The sequence below is a fragment of the Danio aesculapii genome, chromosome 12 (genome assembly GCF_903798145.1).
Source record: "Danio aesculapii chromosome 12, fDanAes4.1, whole genome shotgun sequence".
Taxonomy (NCBI): domain Eukaryota; kingdom Metazoa; phylum Chordata; class Actinopteri; order Cypriniformes; family Danionidae; genus Danio; species Danio aesculapii.
In genome coordinates, this window is record NC_079446.1 from 13,946,929 (window position 1) to 13,959,056 (window position 12,128).

General features: G+C 36.0%; 1 protein-coding gene across 1 annotated transcript in view; it reads left to right on the forward strand.

Moving 5' to 3' along the window:
- Positions 1-12,128, forward strand: part of grid1b (glutamate receptor, ionotropic, delta 1b) — a 744,708-nt gene that overhangs the window by 655,403 nt on the left and 77,177 nt on the right. The window contains 1 exon segment of the mRNA XM_056469382.1: positions 4,152-4,325. Coding sequence (XP_056325357.1) covers positions 4,152-4,325 — 174 coding nt within the window.

Consider the following 12,128-nt stretch of genomic DNA (forward strand, 5'->3'; position numbering starts at 1 on the left):
ATATAGCTTAAAGGGGCTAATAATTTTAACCGTAAAATTAAAAACTGCTTTTATTCTAGCCGAAGTAAAGAAAATAAGACATTCTCCAGAAGAAAAAATATTTTAAAAAGAAAAAAAAAAATTTTGAAGGGGGGCTAATAATTCTGACTTCAACTGTATATATACATTTATATATATATCGTCACCTTGGAATTTAAAGGTTCTATCTGCGTTCTGAATGATTTTGTGATATTGAGCTTCAAAGTTTTTGCATTCCATATATCAAAACAGTATGTGTGTAACATTTTTATTTTAAATAAAAAGTCTGAATATGTAAACAACTTATAAAAAACATTCCATAATGTAAATAAGTCATTTAATAAGAATATGTCAATAACTCAATTTTGACAAAAATGTCAGATAGAACCTTATAATTCTAAGGTGACTATATATATATATATATATATATATATATATATATATATATATATATATATATATATATATATATATATATACAATCATCATTATTATTATTAGTAGTAGTAATATTAATATAATTATTATTATTATTATTATTATTATTATTATTATTACTATTATTAAGTAGGACACTGTTTTTTGTTTTCTTAATAAATAGCCTACCATAAATTAAAACCATTAACATGATGATTTATGTATGAGATTAGGATATGTGTTAACTTTTTGTAAGTGGTTTTATGTTTTAGAACAGAATACAGAATATTATCAATAATATTTGTAAAGAAAACATAGGTCCTATGTGCGCGATTTACATATATTTCAGATCATATGGAACACGAGTGCATGTTTTTACTTTAACTAATATTGTTTTTTTTTTTTTTTTAATGTGTGTGTGTGTAAAACAATAATTTGCACAAAATGTTGTAGGGAATTTCTCTAAAGAAGTTGCCACTCCACTCCATTTAGAGCATCATTATGGACGTTTTACATTATTACTAACGGGATTCAAATGATAGAACTGCGACAGAGCAACTCATCACTACATCGTTCTTTCCCAAACGATGCATCGTATTATGATAGTTCAGCCACAAGTTATGTTGTTGTTTGGGATGTGGGATTTATGAGTGTTGTTATATTGAGTACAGTGGTATGAAAACGTGTACTGATTTTTGCATGTTTGTCAAAATTTAATGTTTCAGAACATTGAACAAATGTAAATATTAGTAAAACATAACACAACACATAATGCAGTTTTAAAGTGAAGCTTTTTATTATTATTAAGGGAAAACAAAATATAAAACTACATAGCCCTGCATGAAAAAGTATTATACTCTCTATATTGTGATATTCCATGATCGCTAATTTTTCTTTACCAGCCAAAACCTACTGCAGAAGGTACGGTTTCTCCCCAGATGTTTTAAACAGCAGACTGTGAATTACAAGGAGCATCGCAAAACCATCAGTGAAGGGAGAACACTGGTTGGCTTTTAGCGTAAATATATATCCTTTGAACTATGAGTCACATGGGGAACACGAGAGGACATACATTCGAATGGGAAAATGCTGTTAGTTCTTTTTTTTGTTTCCAGGAAATGCAGCACTTTTAAAATATCTAAATATAATTTCCATCTGTGCTACATGCCTCTCTCGCCATTTCATCCACCTGTGAAAGTCATAAATAATTGCTAAGCAGCAACTTGATGATAAATATTTTAGCAACAGAGCTGTTTAGCCTAATTTGTTTACGCTGTATCTGCCATCATAAGTCTGCAAGTGATCACTCTACAGTCTAAAAGAAATCTGTTAATGAACAGTTACTCATATCTTTTGAATCAGAAGCGTTTTCTGTTTAATCACGACTTGATCTGGATCATGATCTTTGTTTTGACAAATTTGATGTTGAAAATTCAAAAAGTGAGTTTCCCTGATATGTTTAGTTGGAAACAATATGTTGTATAAGAAATAAAACATTCTCTTTTTTGAGTTGTACTTTGTGACAAATTCACAATCAAAATTCCTGAAAAGTCAGAATTATCATCTGAATGATAAAAATATAATAATGATAATAATAATAATAATAATAATAATAATAATAATAATAATAATACTAACAACACCTCTACTACTACTACTACTAATAATAATAATATTATTATTATTATTAGTAGTAGTAGTAGTAGTAGTAGTGGTAGAATTAAATTAATTATAATACTATTATTAATTATTTTTATTATTGTTGTTGTTTTTGTTATGATTATTATTATTATTATTATTATTATTATTATTATTATTATTATAAAGTGCTTAACAATTTTTTTTTGTTTTTTTGGCCTCTTGTTAAAAATGTTATGGGAAAAGGATTTGGAGTCTATTTTAGTGATGAGGAGTGGCTATGTGCCTGCTCAAATATCTATTACAAAAGTATCATGTTCATAAACAAAATTATATATATATTCACAGGATCTATTTAACCCTAGTTCGCCTCCATAGAATATTTCCCAATTGTTCCTAGCTATGTTTCAAATGTAAGTTAGACATTGACACACTGATGCATGTATTTTGAGATTGCGACAAAATCTACTGGAAAGAGATTCACAAAACAATTTAAAAATTATTGGAAAGACTTTTGCTTTGTCCCGGAAGGTATACCTTATGAATTGTACATTGGAACTTTGTCTTGATGATGACAAAGAATGTGTACTGAAATTTTGTATATACTTGGCCAAAAAATGTATATTGTTATTATGGTCAACTGCTCAGACACCTTCAGTCAATATGTGGTCAATATGAGTCAGGCAACCAGACTTCTACCACTGGAAAAATTTACCTATGATTTATATCAAAGTTCTGAGGTGTTCTGTTGAAAAATAAATAAATAAAAATTACAAAAATAAAAATATGCATCTTTTAGGTTCAAATTAAACATAGATTAAATGTAGGATGCTTTTGTGTCATTTTGTTTCAAGAATAAGGCACAAGATTAAGAGTAGGCTAAAACTTATGATCACTTCTCAGGCAGATTGCACATTTTCTTGCACAGTTTAAAATATATATTTTTTTCTGTTTCTATAATCTCTATGTCCTTTAAAAAATAATAAAAACTTCCAACAGGTTCTTTTTCAAAAACATATCGAGCTACTTTTATATACAGGGTAAGACATTTATATAGATACACCTTAATAAACGTATTGGGAATTTCACAAGAAAAACAATGGTGTGTTTGGTTTTAAATGTAACTTTATTCTTTCATGAGTTATTTACAAGCACCCTCACATATACTAATGTGCTACAAACCCGACGTTAATATCATTAACCATTCCCATTTTATTAAGATGTGTCCATATAAATGACCGATGTTAGCATGCAACTAAGATGTCGACATTTTATTTCAAGATACAAACTATTTGACATCAGCATCTCTTGACTATTTCATGTCTCTGTGAAGGCTAAACTCAAACATAGCTTCAAATTTCTTCACAGCAATGTTTAGGAGTGGGTAGCACGACCCTTTATAATGCTATCTAGATCAGGGGTTCCCATACTTTTCAGCCCGTGACTCCCAAATTCCACGGAGGTAGTTAAAAATATACAAACGTTGCGCACACAACAAGGTTTATATTGACCTTATTCTTCATTGCAGAAGTACGCTTGTTTTTGCTGGGTGTGTTAGATCACATATGGTTGTGGCAGGAAGTTAACGAAAATTATTTATATTATTTATTAAATTTACCCCCACCCCAACCCTAAACCCAACCGTCACAGTAACGTAAAAACGGTAGTTGTACCAAGTATTATTTATGTTATCTATTAAATTACCTAATAAATTGTATTTTTTAACATCTACCTCTACCCTAACCCTAAACTCAACCATCACAAAAATATCAATTATTGTTATACAGTGTCATAAAAAATGCTGCTATATTGATTTGCATATCGTACCTCCTGCTAGCCATGTATCCTATCTAGACTCTACTGTTTTTGCGATTGTTTTAGAACATAGTCATATAGTTTACAGTACTCAAACCATTTTGTATCTAAACCTAAATGGTTTGCCGCAATCAGTTTCCTCAAACAGTTTGAGTCAACTTTGCTTATCAGGTTTTACAGTGTACAAGTATAACATTTAATTAGCAATGAATTCAGATAGTGATCAGGTACCCATGTCCATGATTATTCTTTATATTCTTTAGGAGATCAGTGACACAGAGATTCTGGAGTTGGCTCACAGTTCCCTGGGAAGGATGACGGTTGTCAGGCAGATTTTTCCTTTGTGGAGGGACAGCAGTGTGAGCTGTATGAGGAACAACCATCGCATCTCATCACTGCTCTGTGACCCTCAGGAGGGATACCTGCAGTCGCTGGAGGTCAGTAACTATTGCCCTGTTTCCAAGGTTGTGTACGAGATGCTAGTCTCATACCTATTAAGCTTCTAGTACAAATGAAGCTAATATCAGGGATTTTCAAGCTTGATATACATAAAGACTCTGTAGAGCGGACTTTCAACCAACACAAAAGATTCATTTATTTATTCATTTATTCATTTATTTGTTGTTTGTTTGTTTGTTTTGGTATTATTTGAAAAAAAGCATTGTTGTCTAATGCAATTATTTGTTTAAAGGGCCATGAAACCCCCATCTTTCAGTTCAAGTCTACCTCAGAATGATTTTATAGTTTACAAAGTTAAAATGCAAAGAAATAAACAGTAAGTAATTGAATGCCCTGATACATATGTTATATATTTCATATACACATGACCACAATTTGTAATATCATTATAAAGGTAATCGTGTTTATATAAACACTAGAAATGAGCAGGACTTCTCTTCTCCTCAATCTCCAGGTCTGAATGCAAACACAGTGAATAGCAGTGCAGCAGGTCTCTTGCCCTATCTATTTTAACCATTAGCCCTGCCGGTAATCCGAAGAATTTTAAAAATAGGCTAACACAGCAGCACGGATATAGGCAATGTGTCTGAAAGGTAACAAACTCAACAGATAAAAGAAAAAGTCTGCCATTCTCCAATTCTCGTACAGCTCTCTCGACAAAAGAACTTGCTGCAAACAAACAGATTTGCTGTTTTGACAGCATCGTGGGGAATAATATGCAACAAACCCTGTGGATCATGGAAACAAACACATACGACCCATGCCGTATGCGGACGTGGTCTCACCCAGTCATTGGGTCTCACAGCTTGGCAGGTCTGCCTTGTCTTCGGAAAGCACATGCTCTCATGAATAATTAAGAAGCAGCGTCTTCTCATAAGATAAGAGAAATCCACTATAAAAATTAATGAGAAATCAACGTGTTATTACTTCACTAGCAGATTCGCGTCACGTCACCGATTTTGATCCTGCCCCAAAAATAATTTTTTAACCCGGAAGAAGTAATTAGCTGACAAAAGCTCAAAATTTTAAAAAAGCTTGTCTTAATTGAGGCTCAACACACACAAATCTGTTAAGATTTTAGTCTTATTGGTCAATAGCCTAGTGGTTAGTGTGCCAACATATGGTGTGGTAGCACTTCAGGGCATCCCCAGTTTGAATCCTGGCTCGAAGACATTTCCCAACCCTACTCCCTTTCTCTCTCTCCCACTTCGCTTCCTGTCTGACTACTGTTCTATCTAATAAAGGCCAAAAATAAATCTTAAAAAAAAAAAATTGTCTTAAAGTCTTGAAACTTTCAAAATTATAATATGTGCACATACACTACCGGTCAAGATTTCATTATTGCAATTGTAAAATATTAAAGAGTAAAGTAATCCCTGCTATAAATTATTAAGCAACATTTTATCAACAATAATAGCATTAATAATAATGTTATCAATTGTTAATAACTGACAGCAAATCAGATGAATAGAATAATTTGACAAACAATGTGTTGATAATGAACAGAGTTTAAAGTTTTAAATAACTTGAAAACTGAAAATAAAATGTACATCCATCATTAGCTGCTTATTCGAGGCCAGGTCACAGGTGCAGGAGTTTCGGAAGGAACCTCAAATTTCTTCTTCCCCAGACACTTCTTGTATTTCCACCAGCATCTCTGGGGTCTTCCCCAGGGCCTTACCCAAGTCTGCATTCAGGTGACATTTATAAGTGACGTCTGAGCCACATTACATAGCTTATCTCTGTGTAGTGGCTCTACTCCAAGCTCCTTTCATGTGACAGAGCTCTTCACCCTATCTCTAAGGGTGCACCCTGTAAAGTAAGCTAGTTTTGGTTGCTTGTATCTGAGATGTTGTCTGCTGCATCACACTCACCTGCAAGCCATCTTAGTGCACGCTGAGTATGCAGGTCTGATCACACCAAAATGATAACTTCACCTGAAAATAACAGAGATGACATTCTGTGTTTATCCAAATCACATGCTCACGAAGGATATATGAACTGGTCGTGCAGACCCATATAAACCCTCAAGACTTCTAGTTAGGGTATAAAGCTGGTCCAGTCTTTCATGGCTTAGATGAAAATAGAATTACTCATCCTTAATCTGATGTTTTATTATTGGTTGAATTCTCCCCTCCAGTATCCTGGCATAGACTTTTCTTGGGAGGCTGTGGATTGTGTATTGTGAAACACACCTTCTGGTCTCCCTTCTTAAAAATTAGGACCATCACCCTAGTTGCCTAGTCTTAAGGCACTATCCTCAACTTCCATGTCATGGTAGCATTGTCAGCCAAGACAGCCCCACAACATCCAAAGATTTGAGGTGTTCAGGATAGATATCACCCACTTCTGGTTACTTTCCACTTTTTACTTTGCAAACTAGTCAGCACCTTTTCCCTACATCTCTACTTCTCAATAAAAGGAGTGCCATTGAGATTGAGGAGATCCTCAAAGTATTCCTTCTGCAGTCAAGGTCAACATCTCCCCATTTCCACCATAAACAGTGCTGGTGAAGAACTGTTTCCCCTTCCTGAGGTGTCAGATGTTTGCCAGAATCTCTTCTACCAGACTGGCTGGTAGTCCTCTTCTATGGTCTACTTGAACTCTTCCTAGCACCAAGTTTTTGCTTCCATGAATGCCCAGACTGCAGCATGCTTAGCACCCCTTACTGATCACAGGTTGGTGCCATGACATGCACCAAAGGCCTTACAACCAAAGCTCCTCGTGTCCACATTGGCAGTGGAGATAAAGAACACCTCTAGCCAGACTCAATGTCTCCAGCCTCCATTGGAAAGTTAGAAAAACTCTGAGGAGTTCCAAACCCAGAGTTACTTTTAGGGGGCCCAATCAAACAACCCCCACCCCATTCAACCAACCCCAGCCACCCTGCTCTTTGCTTTTATCTGCAACACCTCAACACAACTGGAAATCCCCAATCCCCCCCCCCCTCCAAACCCTCAGGGCTTCACTTTCGTCCATGTACATCCGCGACAACCACACCTGCTCTTCACATGCATCCTTGACATTGACAGCCCCCCCACACACACAACCCCCACCCCGCTCTTCACTTCTTCACTTTTGTCTGCAACACACCAAATCATCCTCAACCCCAATAACTCCCCCTCACCCCCTCACCCCCCTTGCACCACCATCACCACTATTCAAGAAAACTGTCCTAGGGGCCATGCCGGGGCCAGCGGCGACCCCACCAGCACCCCTTAGGATCTGGTTAAAGTTCTCTCAGAGGTGAGAGCCAAATGCTCCCAGCAGACCCTCACAATACATTTGGGACTTCCAGGTTTTTCCAGCCTTCTCTTCTGCTAGTGGATCCAACTCACTACCAGGTTGTGATTGGTTGACAGCTCTGCCACTCTCTTTACTCAATTGTCTAAGGTAGAAGGCTGAAGGTCAAATGAAACAACCAGAAAGTTGATCATTGACCTCTGGCCTAGGGTGTTTTAGTATCATGTGCTCTGATGTACACCTTTGTGCTTGAACATTGTGTTTGTTAAGGACAAACTGTGACCAACACAGAAATCCAACTTAACACTACTTGCATTTAGATTGGGGAGGCCATTCCTCAATTTCAGCCCACATAAGCACTGAAGTCCTCCAGTAGAACAACAAAGACCCCAGTCTGATTTTGTGTTTGACAGTAAATTGATTTGACCATAAATGGACATTTTTTGTTGGCAGTAACTAACAACTTTTATTCTCCACTGTGATGTCCACATTTCAGCCTCTTAAAACCCCTTGAACCTGCATGAACACTAGTTTCATAGTAGGGAACAGATGGCTGAGCTTTGCACTTCACATTCTCTGGGGACTGACTCCTCAATTATTCATGAAAATGAGGGTTAAATATTCTTTGATGTTTAATCACCTTGACAAGAAAACCACTAGTTCACAGCAGTGACAAACCTGTCTGCTTTTCAACAGAAAATCTGCAGTGTCAACACAAGCAGCTACCTTTGTGTGCCTTTCCCTGTGACTCAAGCAATCGACAATCACTGAAGTTATCCATGCAGCTTTTGCTAATACCTCCAACGTGCCTTCTACAGTAGCTGATGGTCAGTCTCAGTGAAATGTGACAAATGTCTTCCTGTGTGGACTTGTCAGCTCAAGTGTGCAACCATCCTTCACTGATCAGGAAGCGGTTGTTCATACAGTAAAGACAGGTTATATGTTTTATACATCAGCTAGAAAAGATGACTGACACCTAGCAGTTTGCAACACTCGGGATGTCATACTAGGATGAGAAATGGCCATGAAAATTTGATTCAAATCCGATGGGTCATGGACAGATAAGACTTCCTAATGCACAGTCAGCAGACAGTGTGACAGCCCTTAACTTGAATTAAAGCTGCACATTGTTTTACACGTTTAGTAGTCCTTGCCAATAGTTCTAAATGTCAGTATTTAATATTGATGAGCTCTGTTTGTTTTAGAATGACAAAGTTTTAAAACGTTTAGGTCTGTCTCAGCAGTCTGTGGTGATCAATGTCAATGGACTCAGAATTATACAAAAAAAATACTTACATTTACAGCAAATTTGATGTATGGATTTGTCAAAATACTTTGGATTTGTCAAACATTACTATAAAATGAACATTGCTGAATATTATTTTACTTAGTCATTTAAAGTTTAGCTCGTAAAAAAGTATGATTTACTTTAAAAAAGATTTACCCATACAACTCAGTCGGGGCGTCACAGTGACGCAGTGGGTAGCATGATCGCCTCACAGCAAGAAGGTCGCTGGTCAGTTCGCAGTTCTGTGTGGAGTTTGCATGTTCTCCCCGTGTTTGTGTGGGTTTTCTCCAGGTGCTCCGGTTTCCCCCACAGTCCAAAGACATGCACTATGGGTGAATTGAAAAAGCTAAATTGGCCGTAGTGTATGTCAATGAGTGTGTATGGATGTGTATGCTTCCCAGTGATAGATTGCAGCTGGAAGGGCATCCGCTGCATAAAACATATGCTGGATAAGTTGGCAGTTCATTCCACTGTGGCAACCCCAGATTAATTAAGGGACTAAGGCAAAAAGAAAATGAATGAATGAATGAATGAACAACACAGTAGATTTCCCGTTACAATCTATGTAATAGCATAGCATGCTACACAACAGAGATGAAAACAGAGATACCTCAATATTTAATACACAGTAAAAGAGATGTTTTTTTTTTTTGTTTGTTTTTTTACCTGACTATGTATGTGTTGCCATCAATTCCAGATGTGATTAGATCCAGCATCTTCAGTTCTTAATGGTGAAAAAATGTGAAAGAATGAAGATGATAGTAGCTAAGTAAATAAATATTTCAACACAGGCTCATTGTGAAAACATACCCCCGTATACATTTCTGGAGAGAGTGAATTATGTAGCCAGAACTACATTTGGCTGTATTTCATCTTTAAACGAATGATAGCGGGTGGTATGATGCCTCCGGCGGCTTCTGTTTTTTTGCGCTGCCAACTGACCGCTTACCTCCATGTGGACGGCATTTTCATTGTTACCAAATTTCCCAGTAGCTCGCCACATACGTTGGTGGACTTGTGATGCAGAGAGTAGTTGACCGCGATGACAGGATTCGAGTCCGGCAAAGAACGATTCCTGAAAGTAGGTTAAACAGAAGGCAAAAAATTAAATAAACAAGTAATTAAAAGGGTGAGTATGTGGTAAGATCTGAAAATGTGGTAAAAATCAGGTGGCCATGAGGACTTTTCTTTTGAAAACACTGTTGGTTGAGTTTAGGGAAGGGGGTGATTGGCTCAATCGGTGCTTTTGAAAACACTAACAGTTGGGTTTAGGTGGGGGGATCCGTTGATCGGTCAGTCAGAATGTCGACAGCGGCTTCTGGTGGATTTGCTGAGAACAGCGGGCGCGAATGACACTTGCGAGAGAAATTTGAGATCTGAAAAAGCGTGCACACTGATCTCTGGTGGATTCGCGAAAAAAAAATTCTGCAAAAAAGAAAAAAAAAACCTCCTTGGATGTATGTCATGCTGAAATATTTGCTTTTTGTCAGCTATTTTATTATACAAATTTATACCAGCCATAGGTAAAATCTTATGGTTGTTTACGAGTGTCATGCAATTAATATATAATTGTGAGGGGACAAATTTTTCTTTGTGTTTTCAATATAGTATTGTATTTTAAAACACAAATATTAGTTAAAAATGAATATAAATGGATATAGATAGAAATGGTCTTCTACCAATCTTCTTTTTTATTTCTATAAATCTACTTAATACTTTCATTTCAATCCCTTTAAAAAAATAGACAATTGCTGTGTGGAAATGACACAAAGGAGTTCCTTCAGACATCGGTCTTCTTTTTATGATCACATTTTATTAAAAGGAAATTTGTTCCACAATAAATCACAACTAAAAACAAATGATTTTATAATCAGAAACACAGCTGCAGGCAGTAATGTAAAAACAAAGGAGAAATTGATTCTGATCTGGTTATGAAAATTCTCCTCAGGGTGTGATTAAGTCTGTCTGATATTAGTCACACGTCAATGATCATCGTTACAGCTCTATATTTGGTTTGTGTCTGTAAATACATCTGTGTGGGGACAATTATCTCTTATATCCACAAAGAATGTCACTGATTTCCATTTGATGTGTCAACAAAACTGCAAATCCAGACAGAAACAATGGAATCAGAAAACATGCAAAAACAGATTAGAAGCAAAAGTCCATATATACAAACGGTTAAAAATGAGTTGCTATGGTGCCTACTATAATGAGGAGGAGGTGTGGTCAACTGAGTATTTAAACCAATAAGGGTGACTATGGAAATAAGTTAATAAAGGGAACCAAGGACTAAAAATGGAAAGGTTGGTACATCCAAAATAGCCAGTTGTGACTGTCAAGTTCTTGACAGACCATAAAAGTCTATTTACAGGTGCACTGAAAAACTTTGTTCTCTCCCACTGGACTTTTTTTTTTAACTTTCAACATACATTATTACAGTAATATGAAGGAGACTTTATGCATGCTTATGGAAACTGTCATTAAAGGTGCAGTTTGTAAGTTTGACACCCAGTGGCTTCACCTCAGATCTTGAAAACTTTAGAACTGTGACTCAAATCAGTGTCTCAGCATGTACATTTAATAATGTTAAAGAGGTTTAATATGTATTAATTTGAAAAACTTTAAAAACTTTGCTATTTTTTTAAGGTGCATTGAGTGCACTATTCTATGATTCTGAAGTGCTGTATTAAAATTTCTGTTGTGTTGAATCTGGTGCAAACAGCCTAGTTGTATATCACTGCAAATCCTATCACATAGCGTGTTGTTAGGGCACAGGGTTATAATTTAACCTGCTCGCCTCCTGTTTATGTTAGTAACGTTTATGTTATTTGCTATTTAATTGCCACCTCGTGGAATTCTGAATCTTTCTCAAGTCTGCTACTGTCTAACGAAGGTCACAATTTATGTCACGGATGCATACTTTGAGAGATGCATACTTTGAGAGAGACTGAAAAAATCAAATGCACAGTTTTCCAACAAGGAAACCCAAGGTGCTGAAATATAATTGGACAACTGGCATTGGGCGAGTTAAATGACCAAAACAAAGACAGATGTTCCGGCACGTAACAGACAATTTCATAGCAGAATATCTGAATTTAGCATTGTTTTTCAGATAAATAGGCAAGCATATTATGGTATTTTTATGCTTTAGAAGAGTGAAAAACATACATACAGTACCTTTAAGTGTCGTTTGCTCTCTATGACATTGCTTGAGATGTTTTTGTTGTAACAACTTGAACATAACCAT